The sequence below is a fragment of the Oncorhynchus masou genome, chromosome 24 (genome assembly GCF_036934945.1).
Source record: "Oncorhynchus masou masou isolate Uvic2021 chromosome 24, UVic_Omas_1.1, whole genome shotgun sequence".
Taxonomy (NCBI): domain Eukaryota; kingdom Metazoa; phylum Chordata; class Actinopteri; order Salmoniformes; family Salmonidae; genus Oncorhynchus; species Oncorhynchus masou.
In genome coordinates, this window is record NC_088235.1 from 12306805 (window position 1) to 12333093 (window position 26289).

Here is a 26289-nt window from a genome sequence, read left to right on the forward strand (position 1 = left end):
CTATAGTCCAGTCCTCTCTCTCCAGTTAGTTAGACAGTCCTCTAGTCACAGTCCTCTCTCTCCAGTTAGTTAGACAGCCCCCTCCCCCTACACATTCCTCTAGTCCAGTCCTCTCTCTCCAGTTAGTTAGACAGTCCTCTAGTCCAGTCCTTACTCTCCAGTTAGTTAGACAGTCCTCTAGTCACAGTCCTCTCTCTCCAGTTAGTTAGACAGCCCCCTCCCCCTACATTCCTATAGTCCAGTCCTCTCTCTCTGCTGTCCTAACTGGAACAGCCATGCTCTAACCCCTGAAAGCAGGTCCTGTAGGAGTGTCTACAGAGCAGACAGGCTGTTTTAGCAGATCAACAGAAGCCTGAAGGCCTGTTCCACTGTCCTATCCCTTGCTCTGCTCTGCCAAGGGACACACAGCTGACAGGACACATCCGCCACGTGGCTACTCAGTTACTCACACTACACTTGTTTAGTCACTGACTACAAAGCAATGGTTTAAGCAGTGAAAACAATGTGTTCAACTTTTAAAAAACAACAACACCCATTCTAAAGTTAGAAACCAATATTGCAGCTATGATGGGTAGGTTTGTAGAGTTAGCCGTCCAGGGGAGTCACGATGCAGAGTGTTAATGGACGTTAGAGAGAGATGACGCAGAAGAAAGGAGGCGTTACAACGTAGAAACTAGAGCAAGTTCACATCAACCAGCCAGCTACCATCCAGCGAGGGGAGAACAGCATTCCACCGGAGATAAAGAGTTCATCGCCCCCCTGCTGATCTACAGCAACCCTTCCCCCATTCCTCCAACCTCACCCCTCCTCCCCTGTTCCACCAACCTCCCCATGCATCTCTCCCTCTCCTCTCCCTCCTCTCCTTCTCCCTCTCCTCCCCCTCTCCCTCTCCTCTCCCTCCTCTCCCTCTCCTTCTCCTTCTCCCTCTCCTCCCCCCCTCCCGCTCCTCCCCTGCCCTCTCTAACTGCAGAAACACACAACAAAACTTGACAGACCTCATCTGGTGACATTCCTCACAAGAATGTCCATTCAAGTATTACCCCCCTCCTCTCTCCCTCCCTCCCTCCACCCTCTCTCTCCCTCTCTCCTGCCACCCCTCCTTTCTCCCTCCCTCCACCCTCTCTCTCCCTCTCTCCTGCCACCCCTCCTTTCTCCCTCCCTCCACCCTCTCTCTCCCTCTCTCCTGCCACCCCTCCTTTCTCCCTCCCTCCACCCTCTCTCTCCCTCTCTCCTAATCACACCAGAACACCTACTCCACCCTCTCTGTCATAATTATACCAGAACACCTACTCTACCCTCTCTGTCGTAATCACAACAGAACACCTACTCCACCCTCTCTGTCTTAATCACACCAGAACACCTACTCCACCCTCTCTGTCCTAATGATACCAGAACACCTACTCCACCCTCTCTGTCCTAATCACACCAGAAAACCTACTCCACCCTCTCTGTCCTAATAACACCAGAATACTTACTCCACCCTCTCTGTCCTAATCACACCAGAACACCTACTCCACCCTCTGTTCTAATCACACCAGAACACCTACTCCACCCTCTGTCTTAATCACACCAGAACACCTACTCCACCCTCTCTGTTCTAATCACACCAGAACACCTACTCCACCCTCTCTGTTCTAATCACACCAGAACACCTACTCCACTCTCTCTGTCCTAATCACACCAGAACACCTACTCCACCCTCTCTGCTCTAATCACATCAGAACACCTACTCCACCCTCTCTGTCCTAATCACACCAGAATAACTACTCAGACCAGGACAGGACTAGATCAGACAAGGACAGGACTGAGGGTCCAGGACAAGACTAGATCAGACCAGGACAGGACTAGATCAGACCAGGACAGGACTGACGGTCCAGGACAGGACTAGATCAGACCAGGAAAGGACTGGATCAGACCAGGACAGGACTGAGGGTCCAGGACAGGATTAGTTCAGAACAGGACAGGACTAAATCAGACCAGGACAGGACTAGATACAGACCAGGACAGGACTAGATCAGACCAGGACAGGACTAGATCAGACCAGGACAGGACTAGATACAGACCAGGACAGGACTAGATCAGACCAGGACAGGACTAGATCAGACCAGGACAGGACTAGATCAGACCAGGACAGGACTAGATCAGACCAGGACAGGACTAGATCAGACCAGGACAGGACTAAATCAGACCAGGACAGGACTAGATCAGACCAGGACAGGACTAGATACAGACCAGGACAGGACTAGATCAGACCAGGACAGGACTAGATACAGACCAGGACAGGATTAGTTCAGAACAGGACAGGACTAAATCAGACCAGGACAGGACTAGATCAGACCAGGACAGGACTAGATACAGACCAGGACAGGACTGAGGTTGCAGGACAGGACTAGATCAGACCAGGACAGGACTAGATCAGACCAGGACAGGACTACATCAGACCAGGACAGGACTAGATCAGACCAGGACAGGACTGAGGTTGCAGGACAGGACTAGATCAGACCAGGACAGGACTACATCAGACCAGGACAGGACTAGATCAGACCAGGACAGGACTAGATCAGACCAGGACAGGACTAGATACAGACCAGGACAGGACTGAGGGTCCAGGACAAGACTAGATCAGACAAGGACAGGACTAGATCAGACCAGGACAGGACTGAGGGTCCAGGACAAGACTAGATCAGACCAGGACAGGACTAGATCAGACCAGGACAGGACTAGATACAGACCAGGACAGGACTAGATACCGACCAGGACAGGACTGAGGGTCCAGGACAGGACTAGATCAGACCAGGACAGGACTAGATCAGACCAGGACAGGACTAGATCAGACCAGGACAGGACTAGATACAGACCAGGACAGGACTGAGGGTCCAGGACCAGGACAAGACCTACCGCCAGGACATCTAGCCATGTCTGTCCCCAGACCTGAGGGGGGGGGTACCTATGTAACGTGGTCAGTAGTCTACAGTAACGTGGTCAGTAGTCTACAGTAACGTGGTCAGTAGTCTACAGTAACGTGGTCACTAGACTACAGTAACGTGGTCACTAGACTACAGTAACGTGGTCACTAGACTACAGTAACGTGGTCACTAGACTACAGTAACGTGGTCAGTAGACTACAGTAACGTGGTCAGTAGACTACAATAACGTGGTCAGTAGACTACAGTAACGTGGTCACTAGACTACAGTAACGTGGTCAGTAGACTACAGTAACGTGGTCAGTAGTCTACAGTAACGTGGTCAGTAGTCTACAGTAATGTGGTCAGTAGTCAACAGTAACGTGGTCACTAGACTACAGTAACGTGGTCACTAGACTACAGTAACGTGGTCACTAGACTACAGTAACGTGGTCACTAGACTACAGTAACGTGGTCACTAGACTACAGTAACGTGGTCACTAGACTACAGTAACGTGGTCAGTAGACTACAGTAACGTGGTCACTAGACTACAGTAATGTGGTCAGTAGACTACAGTAACGTGGTCAGTAGACTACAGTAACGTGGTCAGTAGACTACAGTAACCTATGTAATGTGGTCAGTAGACTACAGTAACCTATGTAATGTGGTCAGTAGACTACAGTAACGTGGTCAGTAGACTACAGTAACGTGGTCAGTAGACTACAGTAACCTATGTAACATGGTCGGTAGACTACAGTAACCTATGTAACGTGGTCAGTAGACTACAGTAACCTATGTAACGTGGTCAGTAGACTACAGTAACCTATGTATTGTGGTCAGTAGACTACAGTAACATGGTCAGTAGTCTACAGTAACCTATGTAACGTGGTCAGTAGACTACAGTAACCTATGTAACGTGGTCAGTAGATTACAGTCAGTAGACTACAGTAATGTGGTCAGTAGACTACAGTAACGTGGTCAGTAGACTACAGTAACGTGGTCAGTAGACTACAGTAACGTGGTCAGTAGACTACAGTAACCTATGTAATGTGGTCACTAGACTACATTAACCTATGTAACGTGGTCAGTAGACTACAGTAACGTGGTCAGTAGACTACAGTAACGTGGTCAGTAGACTACAGTAACCTATGTAACATGGTCGGTAGACTACAGTAACCTATGTAACGTGGTCAGTAGACTACAGTAACCTATGTAACGTGGTCAGTAGACTACAGTAACCTATGTATTGTGGTCAGTAGACTACAGTAACGTGGTCAGTAGTCTACAGTAACCTATGTAACGTGGTCAGTAGATTACAGTCAGTAGACTACAGTAACCTATGTAACGTGGTCAGTAGACTACAGTAACGTGGTCAGTAGACTACAGTAACCTATGTAACATGGTCAGTAGAATACAGTAACCAATGTAATGTGGTCAGTAGACTAGAGTAACGTGGTTAGTAGACTACAGTAACCTATGTAACGTGGTCAGTAGAATACAGTAACCTATGTAACGTGGTCAGTAGACAACAATAACCTATGTAACGTGGTCAGTAGACTACAGTAACCTATGTAATGTGGTCAGTAGACTACAGTAACATATGTAACGTGGTCAGTAGTCTACAGTAACCTATGTAACGTGGTCACTAGACTACAGTAACATGGTCAGTATTCTACAGTAACATGGTCAGTATTCTACAGTAACGTGGTCAGTATTCTACAGTAACATGGTCAGTATTCTACAGTAACATGGTCAGTATTCTACAGTAACATGGTCAGTATTCTACAGCAACGTGGTCAGTATTCTACAGTAACGTGGTCACTATTCTACAGTAACGTGGTCAGTAGACTACAGTAATGTGGTCAGTATTCTACAGTAACGTGGTCAGTAGACTACAGTAATGTGGTCAGTAGACGACAGTAAGTTGGTCAGTATTCTACAGTAATGTGATCAGTAGACTACAGTAACGTGTTCAGTAGATTACAGTAAGTTGGTCAGTAGACTACAGTAATGTGGTCAGTAGTCTACAGTAACCTGCTTCAAAGCGGAAGGGTAGATAGTCCAGACACACTGGTAAAGATTTGCGGCCGGCAGGTAGACACTGGAACACCGACAGTGAGGGCTTTTCAAACGCGCTTTGTTGTCAGTAGACTACAGTAATGTGGTTTGTTGCCATTTTTTGTGGTATTGGAACAAAATGTCCAGAATGTAAAACAACTTGATCAACCGGTTCCTTTCAGAATAACGGTTCTGTTCTGGAACAGCTGTATCATTGGAATGTGAAACATAACGAGGTGTGCTTGAGGACCATGCAGACGCCTTCGAGCGGTAGGGGAGGCTGTTTGGAGGGTTTATCGACTGGATTAAATTAAATTATCTTTGATCACTTTGGTTTTCGGTTCGGGTTCCTCAAATAATGTAGTTGTTTTCCAGTCTTGGGTTGTGTTCCCTGAAGCGGTTCCAAACCTAGGACAGTGGTATGGTAGGGAGACTGGGACAGTCAGCTGTAGAGTCAGGACAGTGGTATGGTAGTGAGACTGGGACAGTCAGCTGTAGAGTCAGGACAGTGGTTTGGTAGTGGGACTGGGACAGTCAGCTGTAGAGTCAGGACAGTGGTATGGTAGTGAGACTGGGAGAGTCAGCTGTAGAGTCAGGACAGTGGTTTGGTAGTGAGACTGGGACAGTCAGCTGTAGAGTCAGGACAGTGGTTTGCTAGTGAGACAGTCAGCTGTAGAGTCAGGACAGTGGTATGGTAGTGAGACTGGGAGAGTCAGCTGTAGAGTCAGGACAGTGGTTTGCTAGTGAGACAGTCAGCTGTAGAGTCATGACAGTGGTATGGTAGTGAGACTGGGAGAGTCAGCTGTAGAGTCAGGATAGTGGTATGGTAGTGGGACTGGGACAGTCAGCTGTAGAGTCAGGACAGTGGTATGGTAGTGGGACTGAGACAGTGCTATGGTAGTGGGACTGGGACAGTCAGCGGTAGAGTCAGGACAGTGGTATGGTAGTGGGACTGGGACAGTCAGCTGTAGAGTCAGGACAGTGGTATGGTAGTGAGACTGGGACAGTCAGCTGTAGAGTCAGGATAGTGGTATGGTAGTGGGACTGGGACAGTGGTATGGTAGTGAGACTGGGACAGTCAGCTGAAGAGTCAGGACAGTGGTATGGTAGTGGGACTGAGACAGTGGTATGGTAGTGGGACTGGGACAGTCAGCTGTAGAGTCAGGACAGTGGTATGGTAGTGGGACTGGGACAGTCAGCTGTAGAGTCAGGACAGTGGTATGGTAGTGAGACTGGGACAGTCAGCTGTAGAGTCAGGACAGTGGTATGGTCGTGGGACTGGGACAGTGGTATGGTAGTGAGACTGGGACAGTCAGCTGTAGAGTCAGGACAGTGGTATGGTAGTGAGACAGTCAGCTGTAGAGTCAGGACAGTGGTATGGTAGTGAGACAGTCAGCTGTAGAGTCAGGACAGTGGTATGGTAGTGGGACTGGGACAGTCAGCTGTAGAGTCAGGACAGTGGTATGGTCGTGGGACTGGGACAGTGGTATGGTAGTGAGACAGTCAGCTGTAGTCAGGACAGTGGTATGGTAGTGAGACTGGGACAGTCAGCTGTAGAGTCAGGACAGTGGTATGGTAGTGGGACTGGGACAGTCAGCTGTAGAGTCAGGACAGTGGTATGGTAGTGAGACAGTCAGCTGTAGAGTCAGGACAGTGGTATGGTAGTGGGACTGGGACAGTCAGCTGTAGAGTCAGGACAGTGGTATGGTAGTGAGACAGTCAGCTGTAGAGTCAGGACAATGGTATGGTAGTGAGACAGTCAGCTGTAGAGTCAGGACAGTGGTATGGTAGTGAGACTGGGACAGTCAGCTATAGAGTCAGGACAGTGGTATCGTAGTGAGACAGTCAGCTGTAGAGTCAGGACAATGGAATGGTAGTGAGACTGGGACAGTCAGCTAAGGAGTCAGGACAGTGGTTTGGTAGTGAGTCAGTCAGCTGTAGAGTCAGGACAATGGAATGGTAGTGAGACTGGGACAGTCAGCTATAGAGTCAGGACAGTGGTATGGCAGTGAGACAGTCAGGTGTAGAGTCAGGACAATGGAATGGTAGTGAGACTGGGACAGTCAGCTAAGGAGTCAGGACAGTGGTTTGGTAGTGAGACAGTCAGCTGTAGAGTCAGGACAATGGTATGGCAGTGAGACAGTCAGGTGTAGAGTCAGGACAATGGAATGGTAGTGAGACTGGGACAGTCAGCTATAGAGTCAGGACAGTGGTATGGCAGTGAGACAGTCAGGTGTAGAGTCAGGACAGTGTTATGGTAGTGAGACTGGGACAGTGGTATGGTAGTGGGACTGAGGCAGTCAGCTGTAGAGTCAGGACAGTGGTATGGTAGTGGGACTGGGACAGTCAGCTGTAGAGTCAGGACAGTGGTATGGTCGTGGGACTGGGACAGTGGTATGGTAGTGAGACTGGGACAGTCAGCTGTAGAGTCAGGACAGTGGTATGGTAGTGAGACAGTCAGCTGTAGTGTCAGGACAGTGGTATGGTAGTGAGACTGGGACAGTCAGCTGTAGAGTCAGGACAGTGGTATGGTAGTGGGACTGGGAAAGTCAGCTGTAGAGTCAGGACAGTGGTATGGTAGTGAGACAGTCAGCTGTAGAGTCAGGACAGTGGTATGGTAGTGGGACTGGGACAGTCAGCGTTAGAGTCAGGACAGTGGTATGGTAGTGAGACAGTCAGCTGTAGAGTCAGGACAGTGGTATGGTAGTGGGACTGGGACAGTCAGCTGTAGAGTCAGGACAATGGAATGGTAGTGAGACTGGGACAGTCAGCTATAGAGTCAGGACAGTGGTATGGCAGTGAGACAGTCAGGTGTAGAGTCAGGACAATGGAATGGTAGTGAGACTGGGACAGTCAGCTATAGAGTCAGGACAGTGGTATGGTAGTGAGACAGTCAGCTGTAGAGTCAGGACAATGGAATGGTAGTGAGACTGGGACAGTCAGCTAAGGAGTCAGGACAGTGGTTTGGTAGTGAGACAGTCAGCTGTAGAGTCAGGACAATGGTATGGCAGTGAGACAGTCAGGTGTAGAGTCAGGACAATGGAATGGTAGTGAGACTGGGACAGTCAGCTATAGAGTCAGGACAGTGGTATGGCAGTGAGACAGTCAGGTGTAGAGTCAGGACAGTGTTATGGTAGTGAGACTGGGACAGTCAGCTGTAGAGTCAGGACAGAGGTTTGATAGTGAGACAGTCAGCTGTAGAGTCAGGACAGTGGTATGGTAGTGGGACTGAGACAGTCAGCTGTAGAGTCAGGACAGTGGTATGGTAGTGGGACTGAGGCAGTCAGCTGTAGAGTCAGGACAGTGGTATGGTAGTGAGACAGTCAGCTGTAGAGTCAGGACAATGGTATGGTAGTGAGACAGTCAGCTGTAGAGTCAGGACAGTGGTATGGTAGTGGGACTGGGACAGTCAGCTGTAGAGTCAGGACAGTGGTATGGTCGTGGGACAGTCAGCTGTAGTGTCAGGACAGTGGTATGGTAGTGAGACAGTCAGCTGTAGAGTCAGGACAGTGGTATGGTAGTGGGACTGGGACAGTCAGCTGTAGAGTCAGGACAGTGGTATGGTCGTGGGACTGGGACAGTGGTATGGTAGTGAGACTGGGACAGTGGTATGGTAGTGAGACTGGGACAGTCAGCTGTAGAGTCAGGACAGTGGTATGGTAGTGAGACAGTCAGCTGTAGTGTCAGGACAGTGGTATGGTAGTGAGACAGTCAGCTGTAGAGTCAGGACAGTGGTATGGTAGTGGGACTGGGACAGTCAGCTGTAGAGTCAGGACAGTGGTATGGTAGTGGGACTGGGACAGTGGTATGGTAGTGAGACTGGGACAGTCAGCTGTAGAGTCAGGACAGTGGTATGGTAGTGGGACTGGGACAGTCAGCTGTAGAGTCAGGACAGTGGTATGGTAGTGAGACAGTCAGCTGTAGAGTCAGGACAGTGGTATGGTAGTGGGACTGGGACAGTCAGCTGTAGAGTCAGGACAGTGGTATGGTAGTGAGACAGTCAGCTGTAGAGTCAGGACAATGGAATGGTAGTGAGACTGGGACAGTCAGCTAAGGAGTCAGGACAGTGGTTTGGTAGTGAGACAGTCAGCTGTAGAGTCAGGACAGTGGTATGGTAGTGAGACAGTCAGCTGTAGAGTCAGGACAGTGGTATGGTAGTGAGACAGTCAGCTGTAGAGTCAGGACAGTGGTATGGTAGTGAGACAGTCAGCTGTAGAGTCAGGACAATGGTATGGTAGTGAGACAGTCAGCTGTAGAGTCAGGACAGTGGTATGGTAGTGAGACTGGGACAGTCAGCTATAGAGTCAGGACAGTGGTATCGTAGTGAGACAGTCAGCTGTAGAGTCAGGACAATGGAATGGTAGTGAGACTGGGACAGTCAGCTGTAGAGTCAGGACAGTGGTATGGTAGTGAGACAGTCAGCTGTAGAGTCAGGACAGTGGCATGGTAGTGAGACTGGGACAGTCAGCTATAGAGTCAGGACAGTGGTATGGCAGTGAGACAGTCAGGTGACAGTCAGGACAATGGAATGGTAGTGAGACTGGGACAGTCAGCTAAGGAGTCAGGACAGTGGTTTGGTAGTGAGACAGTCAGCTGTAGAGTCAGGACAGTGGTATGGTAGTGAGACAGTCAGCTGTAGAGTCAGGACAGTGGCATGGTAGTGAGACTGGGACAGTCAGCTATAGAGTCAGGACAGTGGTATGGCAGTGAGACAGTCAGCTGTAGAGTCAGGACAGTGGTATGGTAGTGAGACTGGGACAGTCAGCTATAGAGTCAGGACAGTGGTATGGCAGTGAGACAGTCAGGTGTAGAGTCAGGACAATGGAATGGTAGTGAGACTGGGACAGTCAGCTATAGAGTCAGGACAGTGGTATGGTAGTGAGACAGTCAGCTGTAGAGTCAGGACAATGGAATGGTAGTGAGACTGGGACAGTCAGCTAAGGGAGTCAGGACAGTGGTTTGGTAGTGAGACAGTCAGCTGTAGAGTCAGGACAATGGTATGGCAGTGAGACAGTCAGGTGTAGAGTCAGGGTGGAATGGTAGTGAGACTGGGACAGTCAGCTATAGAGTCAGGACAGTGGTATGGCAGTGAGACAGTCAGGTGTAGAGTCAGGACAGTGTTATGGTAGTGAGACTGGGACAGTCAGCTGTAGAGTCAGGACAGTGGTTTGATAGACTGAGACAGTCAGCTGTAGAGTCAGGACAGTGGTATGGTAGTGGGACTGAGACAGTCAGCTGTAGAGTCAGGACAGTGGTATGGTAGTGGGACTGAGGCAGTCAGCTGTAGAGTCAGGACAGTGGTATGGTAGTGAGACTGAGACAGTCAGCTGTAGAGTCAGGACAGTGGTATGGTAGTGAGACTGGGACAGTGGTATGGTAGTGGGACTGGGACAGTCAGCTGTAGAGTCAGGACAGTGGTATGGTAGTGAGACAGTCAGCTGTAGAGTCAGGACAGTGGTATGGTAGTGAGACTGGGACAGTCAGCTGTAGAGTCAGGACAGTGGTATGGTAGTGAGACAGTCAGCTGTAGAGTCAGGACAGTGGTATGGTAGTGAGACAGTCAGCTGTAGAGTCAGGACAGTGCTATGGTAGTGAGACTGGGACAGTCAACTGGACAGTGTTGGTAGTGGGGCAGTAGGACCATTACTATTACTCTCCTTCATGGATGGGACAAGAGGAAACTGGCTGTTCATCTGAACTAGACCTTTCTATTGGCTAATAACTGGCTGTTGGTCTGAACTAGACCTTTCTATTGGCTAATACCTGGCTGTTGGTCTGAACTAGACCTTTCTATTGGCTAATAACGGTCTGTTGGTCTGAACTAGACATTTCTATTGGCTAATAACTGGCTGTTGGTCTGAACTAGACCTTTCTATTGGCTAATAACGGTCTGTTGGTCTGAACTATACATTTCTATTGGCTAATACCTGGCTAGAGGTCAAGACCACGTGAAACACACAGATACAAATTTGGGGCGGCAGGGTAACCTAGTGGTTAGAGCGTTGGACTAGTAACCGGAAGGTTGCAAGTTCAAACCCCCGAGCTGACAAGGTAAAAATCTGTCGTTCTGCCCCTGAACAGGCAGTTAACCCACTGTTCCTAGGCTGTCATTGAAAATAAGAATTTGTTCTTAACTGACTTGCCTAGTTAAATAAAGGTTAAAAAAAATAAAAAATAAAAAATACACGACACCTGGAGGGAAACCTTAACAGTGTTGAGGAAATGACAGATCTATGTTTAGCATGTTGCAGTGTGTTACGGTGACACACAGCCGTTAATACGATGATATCTCAGTACCACGGTCAGTCAGCTGTAACTACACACCAAACTATCAAGTTACAGCAGAGATACATTTACAGCCAGTTAAATCTGTCCACTTCACTCTATATTAGAAAACATTTGAACACAAACACCATTAGTTTGTGTTTAGTATCATTAATGTAAAGTCAAAGTCTGCACTTACGACAGTAGCTCTCATAGACACACTGAAATTCCATCTCTGTTAAAACAAAGACCATTTCAGGGAGTAAGGTATGTTATAACTGTCAACTCTCTCTCTCTCTGTCTCTCTGTGTTTCTCTCTCTCTCTCTCTCTCACTCTCTCTCTGTCTCTCTGTGTCTCTCTGTGTTTCTCTCTCTCTCTCTGTCTCTCTCTCTCACTCGCTCTCTGTCTCTCTCTCTCTCTCTCTCTGTGTCTCTGTCTCTCTCTGTGTCTCTCTCTCTGTGTCTCTCTCTCTCTGTGTCTCTCTCTCTGTGTCTCTCACTTTCTCTCTGTGTCTCACTTTCTCTCTGTGTCTCACTTTCTCTATGTGTCTCTCTCTCTCTCTGTGTCTCACTCTCTCTCTGTGTCTCTCACGCTCTCTCTGTGTCTCTCACTCTCTCTCTGTGTCTCTCTCTATCTCTCTGTGTCTCTCTCTATCTCTCTGTGTCTCTCTCTATCTCTCTCTCTCTCATAAATGTCAACACTGCTAGAAACAAAAGCAGTGTTGAATAAATGTTGAGCAACAGAGCCAGAGAGAACAGAATCTGTCTCTCTCTCTCTCTTGAGAAGGTCAGATTTTACAGAAAAGCTGAAGGAGAACCTCTGGAGACCGAGTGAAAGAAAATACAACTTAGTCAACAGAGAATGGATGAAAAGATCACATTCAAGTTCTCCAAGTTCAACCCAGATAAAGGCATCTTCCATGGATACAAAAGCTTAAAATACAGAGTCCATGACAACACACCAAGCGTGAGACGATATCTGGTTAGTATGAGATGAACTGAGACGAAAGAAAAGACCAGAGGGAGCTCAAACATCTGCTGAGGAAACGAAGAAAAAGTAAAAAGGTGAAAGTACCTTCTTCAACATCAGATAAATAGTCTTCATTGAGCATTTCAGGTACATTGGCTTTACCAACTGGGTAAATTGAACGAGTAAAGTGTTTAAAAATCATAGAAAAATTATAAAGCATTAAAATACATAAATCTAAACCATATCTTATGTTGATTTATCATACAGATATGATCAGGTTATTAAAACATAACTCTTGCATCTGTCGCTGGATATGATCAGGTTATTAAAACGTAACTCTTGCATCTGTCGCTGGATATGATCAGGTTATTAAAACGTAACTCTTGCATCTGTCACTGGATATGATCAGGTTATTAAGACATAACTCCTGCATCTGTCACTGGATATGATCAGGTTATTAAGACATAACTCCTGCATCTGTCACTGGATATGATCAGGTTATTAAGACATAACTCCTGCATCTGTCACTGGATATGATCAGGTTATTAAGACATAACTCCTGCATCTCTCACTGGATATGATCAGGTTATTAAGACATAACTCTTGCATCTGTCACTGACATGTCCAGGTTATTAAGACATAACTCCTACATCTGTCACTGGATATGGTCACCGTCTAGAAAGGGAACAACCATTCTAATGAGTTGATCAGGTTATTAAAACAAAGAACTATTTTACATCTGGATCACTGATAAGACAACAGATTATTAAGACATACACTCCTGCATCTCATGGTGTTTTTATCAGGTTTTATTAAAACAGTTCAGCTGTTTCATACACTAACTTAAGAATGTATCTTAGGTTATTAAGAACATATCTCCTGGTCTGTCACCAGAGTGGTCTGGTTATTAGTGAGACATAACTACAGAGATGCATCTCTCACTGGATATGAGGGGCTGTGTTACCATTCTGTTAAAGACATTATTTACTATTACTGTGACCCTCATCATCTGACCCCAAACCCAGCCTCCTGGTTTCTGTGTTACCATTCTAAAGACAGTATGATATTACTATTCGGTCACCCCTAAAAGGGACCCCAAACAGCCATTCTAAGGGCTGAGTTACCATTCTGTTAAAAACAAAGATATTATTTTACATGTGGATAACTGTAAGACAACAGATACGTATTTAGATATGACAGGCTGTGTTTCTCATTCTGTTAAAGACAGTCAGTTATTTAGAAGGTTTTAGTTAACACTGGCTTGGACAGCTGTTTACCATTCTAACTTAAGAACAGTATCTTAAGATACTGTAAGAACAGTATCCCTGGTCTCACCAGAGTGGTCTGTGTTACCTCAGTGACGACCTTCAGAGTATCCACTACAGAGATGTAACCCAGCCTCCTGGCTATGGACAGGGCTGTGTTACCATTCTGTTAAAGACAGTCAGATATTACTATTACTGTGACCCCTAACCTCTAACCCACCCTCCTGGCTATGGACAGGGCTGTGTTACCATTTTGTTAAAGACAGTCAGATATTACTATTACTGTGACCCCTAACCCTTGACCCCAAACCCAGCCTCCTGGACAGGGCTGTGTTACCATTCTGTTAAAGACAGTCAGATATTACTATTACTGTGACCCCTAACCCATCCTCATGTGTCAGTATCTACTGTTTATACTACCAAAGGCAATAGATGGAACACTGTGTGTTTGTGATGTGTGACTGTTATAGTGCATGCTAATGACAGCCTACTGTGTATGAGATAGTGTATGTGACTGTGTATTTCACTGTGCAGTCCCAGCTGTGGGGGCACTGGGTAATGGCAATGTCTCCCAGAATCCTGTGCTCACCACAGTCAGGTCGTTTGGGGAGAGTCTATGTTGCAGCAGGTGTGTGTGTTCTCATCAAGGTGAGTTGGTTGGGAGAGGCTCTGTGCTGCAGCAGGTGTGTGTGTTCTCACCACAGTGACTTGGTTGGGAGAGGCTCCGTGCTGCAACAGTAGGTTGATGATGTGGGTGTGGCCTTGCTGGGCCGCCTGATGGAGGGGGGTGTATCCGTTCTGAAGGGGGAGGAGGAGAGGTCAGACACACCTCTTTAATTAAACATACCAACACATACCCACTCCAACACCCACACCTACAACCATCAACATCTACTGTATATAGAAATGTTAAATCTGGAGGGGAGCCTAACCTGTGACCCCTGACCCCTATCCCATAAATAAAACATTAACATCTCTATAGATAGGTTCAATCTGGAGGGGAGCCTAACCTTGGTTTTGGCGTTGATCTTGGCCTGGTTCTTTAGCAGGAAGTTGACCATCTTCACGTTTCCATAGTGACACGCCACATGCAGCGGAGTGTATCCCATCTAGGGAAACAGAAATCAAGTGTTATGCCTGGTGTGACCACTAGTGTATCCCATCTAGGGAAACTCTCCAATTTGTAAGTCGCTCTGGATAAACTGAAATCTTAAATGTAAATGTTGAAACGGAAATGCTAGGGAAACAGAAATCAAGTGTTATGCCTGATGTGACCACTAGTGTATCCATCTAGTGGGAAACAGTAGGGAAACAGAAATCAAGTGTTATGCCTGGTGTGACCACTAGTGTATCCCGTCTAGGGAAACAGAAATCAAGTGTTATGCCTGATGTGACCACTAGTGTATCCCGTCTCGGGAAACAGAAGCAGAAATCAAGTGGTATGCCTAGGAAGCCACTTCTAAAGCTACATTCACAATCATGTTCAATGGTTTCAGGAGACATTCTGAAACCTTCAAGCATGTTGATTCAAACAACTGTTTGATGCGTGCTGATAGACCTAGATTATAGCAGAATGGATACGGCATTTAGTGAGTTAATGTTGTTGTAGTGTTATAGTCAGGTCTGTATGTAGATAGCAGAGCTTGTTAGAGTTGTCGTGTTTCAGTGTTGAGGTGTACTGTTGTAGTGTACTGTGTTGTAGTGTACTGTTGTAGCGTTGTAGAGTACAGTTGTAGTGTTGTATTGTAGTGTTGTATTGTCAGTGTTGTAGTGTTTCAGTGTTTCAGTGTTGTAGTGTTTCAGTGTTTCAGTGTTGTTGTGTTTCAGTGTTGTAGTGTTTCAGTGTTGTAATGATTCAGTGTTGTAATGATTCAGTGTTGTTGTGTTTCAGTGTTGTAGTGTTTCAGTGTTGTAGTGTTTTAGTGTTTCAGTGTTGTTGTGTTTTAGTGTTGTAGTGTTTCAGTGTTGTGTTTCAGTGTAGTAGTGTTTCAGTGTAGTAGTGATTCAGTGTTGTAGTGTTTCAGTGTTGTGTTTCAGTGTAGTAGTGTTTCTGTGTATTAGTAATTCAGTGTTTCAGAATACTGTTGTAGAGTTTCAGCGTAGTACTGTAGTGTTGTAGAGTACTGTTGTAGTGTAGTACTGAATTCTTAAAAAACATTTTTATTTAAACTTTATTTAACTAGGCAAGTCAGTTAAGAACAACTTCTTATTTACAATGAAGGCCTAGGAACAGTGGCCTCTCATCTCTCTGGTCCTTATCTCTCATCTCTCTGGTCCTTCTCTCTCTGGGGTCTCTCTCTCTCTCTCCCTCAATTTGGTCTCTCTCTCTGGGTTTCTAGTACTCCTGGTCTCTCCTCTCTGGGTTTCTAGACCTTCTGGTCTCTCTCTGGGTTTCTAGTCCCCCTGGTCTCTCTCTGGGTTTCTAGACCCCCTGGTCTCTCTCTCTGGGTTCCTAGACCCCCTGGTCTCTCTCTCTGGGTTTCTAGACCTTCTGGTCTCTCCTCTCTGGGTTTCTAGTCCTCCTGGTCTCTCCTCTCTGGGTTTCTAGACATTCTGGTCTCTCCTCTCTGGGTTTCTAGTCCTCCTGGTCTCTCCTCTCTGGGTTTCTAGTCCTCCTGGTCTCTCTCCTCTCTGGGTTTCTAGTCCTCCTGGTCCCTGTCTGGGTTTCTAGTCCTCCTGGTCCCTGTCTGGGTTTCTAGTCCTCCTGGTCTCTCTCTCTGGGTTTCTAGTCCTCCTGGTCTCTCTCTCTGGGTTTCTAGTCCTCCTGGTCTCTCTCTAAGGGTTTCTAGTCCTCCTGGTCTCGCTCTCTGAGTTTCTAGTCCTTCTGGTCTCTCTGTTGTGTTTCTCAATGAGTGTTCTGCAGTGAGGTTTCAGGAGGGACCAGCCGACCTACACGGCTGTCAGACCAGAGTTGAACATGTGTACGTGTGTGTGTGTACCTTAGTCTCTGGGTCGACAGTGGCCCCCTGGTTAACCAGCACCTCAGCTACGTTGACCTTGTCGTCCTGAGCTGCCAGGTGGAGAGGAGTCAGACCACTCTGAGAGGAGAGGACACAGGACAGGACATAACACATTACAACACAGGACAGGACACAGGACAGGACATACCACATTAGAACACAGGATATGACATACCAAATTAGAACACAGGACAGGACATACCACATTAGAAAACAGGACAGGACACACCACATTAGAAAACAGGACAGGACATACCACATTAGAACACAGGACAGGACATACCACATTAGAACACAGGACAGGACATACCACATTAGAACACAGGACAGGACATACCACATTAGAACACAGGACATGACAGGACAGGACATACCACATTAGAACAGAGGACAGAGAACACAGGACAGGACATAACACATTACAACACAGGACAGGACATGACAGGACATACCACATTAGAACACAGGACAGGACATGACATACCACATTAGAACACAGGATAGGACATACCACATTAGAACACACAGGACAGGACATACAACTTTTAGAACACAGGACAGGACACATATACATTAGAACACAGGACAGGACATACCACATTAGAACACAGGACAGACATACCCACATTAGAACACAGGACAGACATACCACATTAGAACAAAAGGACAGGACAGGACATACCACATTAGAACACAGGACATGACATGACATGACATACCACATTAGAACACAGGATAGGACATATCACACATTAGAACACAGGACATGACATGACATGACATACCACATTAGAACACAGGACAGGACAGACATGACATACCACATTAGAACACAGGATAGGACATGACATACCACATTAGAACAAAGGACAGGACACATACCACATTAGAACACAGGACAGGACATACATACCACATTAGAACACAGGACAGGACATGACATACCACATTAGAACACAGGACAGGACATGACATACCACATTAGAACACAGGACAGGACATGACATACCACATTAGAACACAGGACAGGACATACCACATTAGAACACAGGACAGGACATGACATACCACATTAGAACACAGGACATACATGACATACCACATTAGAACACAGGACAGGACAGGACATACCACATTAGAACACAGGACAGGACACAACACATTAGAACAGGACATGATATTAGAACAAAGGACAGGACATGACATACCACATTAGAACACAGGACAGGACACAACACATTACAGAACACAGGACATACAACTTTAGAACACAGGACAGGACATGACCACATTAGAACACAGGACAGGACATACCACATTAGAACACAGGACAGGACATACCACATTAGAACACAGGACAGGACATACCACATTAGAACACAGGACAGGACATGATATACCACATTAGAACAAAGGACAGGACATACCACATTAGAACACATTTGGTCAACACAGGACAGGACATACCACATTAGAACAAAGGACAGGACTAGACATTACAGGACAGGACATACCACATTAGAACACAGGTTTCTAGGACATACCACATTAGAACACAGGACAGGACATTGACATACCACATTAGAACAAAGGACAGGACATGACATACCACATTAGAACACAGGACACATGATCATGACATACCACATTAGAACACAGGACAGGACATACCACATTAGAACACAGGACAGGACATACCAACTTTAGAACACAGGACAGACCATACCACATTAGAACACAGGACATGACATACACATTAGAACACAGGACAGGACATGACATACCACATTAGAACAAAGGACAGGACATGACATACCACATTAGAACACAGGACAGAACATGACATGACATACCACATTAGAACACAGGATAGGACATACCACATTAGAACACAGGACATACCACATTAGAACACAGGACAGGACATTCACAACTTTAGAACACAGGACAGGACATGATATACCACATTAGAACACAGGGACATACCACATTAGAACTGAGACAGGACATACCACATTAGAACACAGGACAGGACATACCACATTAGAACACAGGACAGGACATACCACATTAGAACACAGGATAGGACATACCTGCATTACAACACAGGACAGGACCACATTAGAACACAGGACAGGACATGACACCACATTAGAACACAGGACAGGACATACCACATTAGAACACAGGATAGGACATACCACATTAGAACAAGGACAGGACATGACATACCACATTAGAACACAGGACAGGACATACCACATTAGAACACAGGACAGGGACATACCACATTAGAACACAGGACATGACATACCACATTAGAACACAGGACCAGGACATACCACATTAGAACACAGGACAGGACATACCACATTAGAACACAGGACAGGACATACCACATTAGAACACAGGACAGGACATACCACATTAGAACACAGGACAGGACATACCACATTAGAACACAGGACATGACATACCACATTAGAACACAGGACAGGACATACCACATTAGAACACAGGATAGGACATACCACATTAGAACACAGGACATACCACATTAGAACACAGGACAGGACATACCACATTAGAACACAGGACAGGACATACCACATTAGAACACAGGACAGGACATACCACATTAGAACACAGGACAGGACATACCACATTAGAACACAGGACAGGACATAAGACATTAGAACACAGAACAGGACATACCACATTAGACAGGACACACACATTAAAACACATGACAGGACATACCACATTAGAACACAGGACAGGACATACCACATTAGAACACAGGACATACCACATTAGAACACAGGATAGGACATACCACATTAGAACACAGGACATACCACATTAGAACACAGGACAGGACATACCACATTAGAACACAGGACAGGACATACCACATTAGAACACAGGATAGGACATACCACATTAGAACACAGGACAGGACATACCACATTAGACATACCACATTAGAACACAGGACAGGACATGACATACCACATTAGAACACAGGACAGGACATGACATTACAACCAGGACATTAGAACACAGGACAGGACATACCCCCACATTAGAACACAGGACATACCACATTAGAACACAGACATAGGACAGGACATACCACATTAGAACACAGGACATGACATACCACATTAGAACACAGGACAGGACATACCACATTAGAACACAGGATAGGACATACCACATTAGAACACAGCACAGGACATACCACATTAGAACACAGGACAGGACATACCACATTAGAACACATGTTAGGACATACCACATTAGAACACATGACAGGACATACCACATTAGAACACAGGACAACATACCACATTAGAACACAGGACTGACATACCACATTAGACAGAACATATTACCACATTAGAACACAGGAGGGACATACCACATTAGGAACACAGGATAGGACATACCACATTACAACAGACACAACACATTACAGGTGACCTACAACTTTAGAACACAGGACAGGACATGACATACCACATTAGAACACGGACAGAACATGACATGATATACCCACTGAGTGTCATACCACATTAGAACACAGGGAACAGACAGATACCACATTAGAACACAGTGACAGGGACATACCACATTAGAACACTCAGGACATGACATACCACATTGAACACAGAATAGGACATACCCATTAGAACACAGGACAGGACATGACTTAGACAGGAACATATTAGAACAAAGGACAGGACAGGACATACCACATTAGAACACAGACAGAACATATTACAACACAGACAGGAGTGGTACCCATTTACACCACAGACAGAACATATTACAACACTTTAGAACACAGGACAGGACATTCTACCACCACAGGACAGGACATATACCACATTAGAACACAGGACAGGACATGACATACCACATTCTACACCACAGACAGAACACATTACAACACAGGAGGAGGACATACCACATTAGAACAAAGGACAGACATGAACCACATTAGAACAGAGGACAGGACATGACATACCACATTAGAACACAGGATAGGACATACCACATTAGAACAGAACATCATGACATACCACATTAGAACACAGGACAGGACATACCACATTAGAACACTGGACAGGACATACCACAGAACACAGGACAGGACATACCACATTAGAACACAGACAGGACAGGACATACCACATTAGAACACAGGACAGGACATACCACATTAGAACACAGATAGGACATACCCATTCTACACATTAGAACACAGACAGGACATACCACATTAGAACACAGGACAGGACATACCACATTAGAACACCACAGGACATGGACATCACATTAGAACACAGGACATTCTACACCACAGAACACAGGACATACCACATTACAACAGTGAGGACATACCACATTAGAACACAGGACAGGACATACCACATTAGAACACAGGACAGGACATACCACATTAGAACACAGGATAGGACATACCACATTAGAACACAGGACAGGACATACCACATTAGAACACAGGACAGGACATACCACATTAGAACACAGGACAGGACATACCACATTAGAACACAGGACAGGACATACCACATTAGAACACAGGACATATTAGATCAGTGAGTCGGGTCCATTAGAACACTGGACAGACATACCACATTAGAACACAGGACAGGACACACCACTAGAACACAGGACAGGGACATACCACATTAGAACACAGGACAGGACATACCCATTAGAACACATGTTAGGACGTACATTAGAACACATGTTAGGACAGTTCATTGAGAACACAGGACATACCACATTGAACACAGGACAGTGAGTACCACATTAGAACACAGGACAGGACATACCACATTAGTGACAGGACATACCACATTAGAACACTGACATACCACATTAGAACACAGGACAGGACATACCACATTAGAACACAGGACAGGACATCCATTAGAACACAGGATAGGACATACCACATTAGAACACAGGGTCACTAGAACACTGTTTCAGGATCAGTGACACATGTTGGTCTGCTGTATTAGACACACATGACAGGACATACCACATTAGAACACAGGACAGGACATACCACATTAGAACACATGACAGGACAGTCGTGGTCCTGCTGTTTCACATTCAGTCAGGACATCGTGGTCCTGCTGTATTAGATCAGTGAGTCGTGGTCCTGCTGTTTCAGATCAGTTACGTGGTCCTGAAGGCCAGATCAGTGGTGGGTGCCCTGCTGGACGTGAGTCGTGGCTGCTGTTTCGAGATCCAGTTCGTGGAAGATCAGTGAGTCGTGTATAGACATACCACATTAGAACACAGTGAGTCATGGTCCTGACTGTTTCATTCAAGTCGTGGTCCTGACAGTTTCAGACAGTGAGTCGTTCTACACCCTGCTGTATTAGACAGTTCGTGGTCCTGACAGTTACAGATCAGTGAGTCATGGTCCAGACTGAACATATTATAACACAGAGGAGTGGTACCCATTCTACACCACAGACAGAACATATTACAACACAGAGGAGGGTACCCATTCTACACCACAGACTGTTTCAGATCAGTGAGTCGTGGTCCTGCAGAACATATTACAGACAGTGAGTCGTGGTCATGTGTTTAGATCAGTGAGTCGTGGTCCTGCATTCAACACAGTGAGTACCCGTGTGGACTGCTGTTTCAGATCAGTGAGTCAGTGGTCCTGCTGTTTCAGATCAGTGAGGTCATGGTCCTGCTGTATTAGAACAGTCATCTATCATGGCCCAGGTCAGATACAGTGGATCCAGGTAATATACAGTCATCTATCATCCAGGTAATATACAGATCAGTGAGGTCATGGTCATCTATGCTGGTAATATACAGTGATCTATCATCCAGGTAATTACACAGTTCAGTGAACAGTGGTCCTGCTGTTTCAGATCAGTGAGTCGTGGTCCTGCTGTTTCAGATCAGTGAGTCGTGGTCCTGCTGTATTAGCTGAGTGAGTCGTGGTCCTGCTGTTTCAGATCAGTGAGTCGTGGTCCTGCTGTTTCAGATCAGTGAGTCGTGGTCCTGCTGTTTCAGATCAGTGAGTCGTGGTCCTGCTGTTTCAGATCAGTGAGTCGTGGTCCTGCTGTTTCAGATCCAGTGAGTCGTGGTCCTGCTGTATTAGATCAGTGAGTCGTGGTCCTGCTGTTTCAGTTCAGTGAGTATTGGTCCTGCTGTTTCAGATATGTGAGTCGTGGTCCTGCTGTATTCAGATCAGTGAGTCGTGGTCCTGCTGTTTCAGATCAGTGAGTCGTGGTCCTGCTGTTTCAGATAGTGAGTCGTGGTCCTGCTGTTTCAGATCAGTGAGTCGTGGTCCTGCTGTTTCAGATCAGTGAGTCGTGGTCCTGCTGTTTCAGATCAGTGATTGTGGTCCTGCTCTTTCAGATCAGTGAGCTCGTGGTCCTTGGCTCAGATCAGTGAGTCGTGGTCCTGCTGTCCATTAGATCAGTGAGTCGTGGTCCTGCTGTTTCAGATCAGTGAGTCGTGGTCCTGCTGTATTAGATCAGTGTTGTCTCAGTCCTGTGCTGTTGTTATTGATCATATGTGTGGTCTGTGCTGTGTGTTATTGTTCCCTATGTGTTGTCTCAGCCTGTGCTGTGGTCCTATTGTTCTCTATGTGTTGTCTCAGTCCTGCTGTATCAGTGTTATTGTTCTCTATGCTGTTGTCTCAGCCTGTGCTGTGTGGTATTGCTCTATTGTTAGTCAGCCTGTGCTGTGTTTAGATCAGTGAGTCGTGGCCTGCTCACAGATCAGTGTTAGTTGTTCTCTATGCGTCAGTAGTGGTGGTCCTGCTGTTTTCAGATCAGTGCTGTGTGGTTATTGTTCTAGATCAGTGAGTCGTGGTGCTGTGTTTCATTGTTCTCAGTGTTGTCTCGGCCTGCTGTTTCAGATCAGTGTTCGTGGTCCTGCTGTTGTCAGCCTGTTGTGGTCCTGTTATTAGATCAGTGATGTTGTCTCAGCCTGTGCTGTGTGTTATTGTTCTCTATGTGTTGTCTCAGCCTGTGCTGTGGTATTGTTATGCGTTGTCTCAGCCTGTGCCATTGTTCCATGTGGTAGCCTGTGCTGTGTGTTATTGTTCTCTATGTGTTGTCTCAGCCTGTGCTGTGTGTTATTGTTCTCTATGAGCGTTGTCTCAGCCTGTGCTGTGTGTTATTGTTCTCTATGCGTTGTCTCAGCCTGTGCTGTGTTATTGTTCTCTATGCGTTGTCTCAGCCTGTGCTGTTATTGTTCAGTATGTGTTGTCTCAGCCTGTGCTGTGTGTTATTGTTCCTATTGTTGTCTCAGCCTGTGCTGTGTGTTATTGTCTATGCGTTGTCTCAGCCTGTGCTGTGTGTTATTGTTCCCTATGTGTTGTCTCAGCCTGTGCTGTGTGTTATTGTTCTCTATGTGTTGTCTCAGCCTGTGCTGTGTGTTATTGTTCTCTATGTGTTGTCTCAGCCTGTGCTGTGTGTTATTGTTCTCTATGTGTTGTCTCAGCCTGTGCTGTGTGTTATTGTTCTCTATGTGTTGTCTCAGCCTGTGCTGTGTGTTATTGTTCTCTATGTGTTGTCTCAGCCTGTGCTGTGTGTTATTGTTCTCTATGTGTTGTCTCAGCCTGTGCTGTGTGTTATTGTTCTCTATGTGTTGTCTCAGCCTGTGCTGTGTGTTATTGTTCTCTATGTGTTGTCTCAGCCTGTGCTGTGTGTTATTGTTCTCTATGTGTTGTCTCAGCCTGTGCTGTGTGTTATTGTTCCCTATGTGTTGTCTCAGCCTGTGCTGTGTGTTATTGTTCTCTATGTGTTGTCTCAGCCTGTGCTGTGTGTTATTGTTCCCTATGTGTTGTCTCAGCCTGTGCTGTGTGTTATTGTTCTCTATGTGTTGTCTCAGCCTGTGCTGTGTGTTATTGTTCTCTATGTGTTGTCTCAGCCTGTGCTGTGTGTTATTGTTCTCTATGCGTTGTCTCAGCCTGTGCTGTGTGTTATTGTTCTCTATGTGTTGTCTCAGCCTGTGCTGTGTGTTATTGTTCTCTATGTGTTGTCTCAGCCTGTGCTGTGTGTTATTGTTCTCTATGTGTTGTCTCAGCCTGTGCTGTGTGTTATTGTTCTCTATGTGTTGTCTCAGCCTGTGCTGTGTGTTATTGTTCTCTATGTGTTGTCTCAGCCTGTGCTGTGTGTTATTGTTCTCTATGTGTTGTCTCAGCCTGTGCTGTGTGTTATTGTTCTCTATGTGTTGTCTCAGCCTGTGCTGTGTGTTATTGTTCTCTATGCGTTGTCTCAGCCTGTGCTGTGTGTTATTGTTCTCTATGTGTTGTCTCAGCCTGTGCTGTGTGTTATTGTTCTCTATGTGTTGTCTCAGCCTGTGCTGTGTGTTATTGTTCTCTATGTGTTGTCTCAGCCTGTGCTGTGTGTTATTGTTCCCTATGTGTTGTCTCAGCCTGTGCTGTGTGTTATTGTTCTCTATGTGTTGTCTCAGCCTGTGCTGTGTGTTATTGTTCTCTATGTGTTGTCTCAGCCTGTGCTGTGTGTTATTGTTCTCTATGTGTTGTCTCAGCCTGTGCTGTGTGTTATTGTTCTCTATGTGTTGTCTCAGCCTGTGCTGTGTGTTATTGTTCCCTATGTGTTGTCTCAGCCTGTGCTGTGTGTTATTGTTCTCTATGTGTTGTCTCAGCCTGTGCTGTGTGTTATTGTTCTCTATGCGTTGTCTCAGCCTGTGCTGTGTGTTATTGTCCCCTATGTGTTGTCTCAGCCTGTGCTGTGTGTTATTGTTCTCTATGTGTTGTCTCAGCCTGTGCTGTGTGTTATTGTTCTCTATGTGTTGTCTCAGCCTGTGCTGTGTGTTATTGTTCACTATGTGTTGTCTCAGCCTGTGCTGTGTGTTATTGTTCTCTATGTGTTGTCTCAGCCTGTGCTGTGTGTTATTGTTCTCTATGTGTTGTCTCAGCCTGTGCTGTGTGTTATTGTTCTCTATGTGTTGTCTCAGCCTGTGCTGTGTGTTATTGTTCTCTATGTGTTGTCTCAGCCTGTGCTGTGTGTTATTGTTCCCTATGTGTTGTCTCAGCCTGTGCTGTGTGTTATTGTTCTCTATGTGTTGTCTCAGCCTGTGCTGTGTGTTATTGTTCTCTATGTGTTGTCTCAGCCTGTGCTGTGTTATTGTTCCCTATGTGTTGTCTCAGCCTGTGCTGTGTGTTATTGTTCTCTATGTGTTGTCTCAGCCTGTGCTGTGTGTTATTGTTCTCTATGTGTTGTCTCAGCCTGTGCTGTGTGTTATTGTTCCCTATGTGTTGTCTCAGCCTGTGCTGTGTGTTATTGTTCTCTATGTGTTGTCTCAGCCTGTGCTGTGTGTTATTGTTCTCTATGTGTTGTCTCAGCCTGTGCTGTGTGTTATTGTTCTCTATGTGTTGTCTCAGCCTGTGCTGTGTGTTATTGTTCCCTATGTGTTGTCTCAGCCTGTGCTGTGTGTTATTGTTCTCTATGTGTTGTCTCAGCCTGTGCTGTGTGTTATTGTTCTCTATGTGTTGTCTCAGCCTGTGCTGTGTGTTATTGTTCTCTATGTGTTGTCTCAGCCTGTGCTGTGTGTTATTGTTCCCTATGTGTTGTCTCAGCCTGTGCTGTGTGTTATTGTTCTCTATGTGTTGTCTCAGCCTGTGCTGTGTTATTGTTCTCTATGTGTTGTCTCAGCCTGTGCTGTGTGTTATTGTTCTCTATGTGTTGTCTCAGCCTGTGCTGTGTGTTATTGTTCTCTATGTGTTGTCTCAGCCTGTGCTGTGTGTTATTGTTCTCTATGCGTTGTCTCAGCCTGTGCTGTGTGTTATTGTTCTCTATGTGTTGTCTCAGCCTGTGCTGTGTGT

General features: G+C 46.1%; 1 protein-coding gene across 1 annotated transcript in view; it reads right to left on the bottom strand.

Annotated features, from left to right (window-relative positions):
- The window catches only part of LOC135513396 (ankyrin-3-like), a 194982-nt gene that overhangs the window by 134189 nt on the left and 34504 nt on the right, over positions 1-26289 (bottom strand). Inside the window, 5 exon segments of the mRNA XM_064936320.1 lie at positions 13321-13324; positions 13532-13627; positions 14161-14259; positions 14472-14570; positions 16401-16499. Coding sequence (XP_064792392.1) covers positions 13321-13324; positions 13532-13627; positions 14161-14259; positions 14472-14570; positions 16401-16499 — 397 coding nt within the window.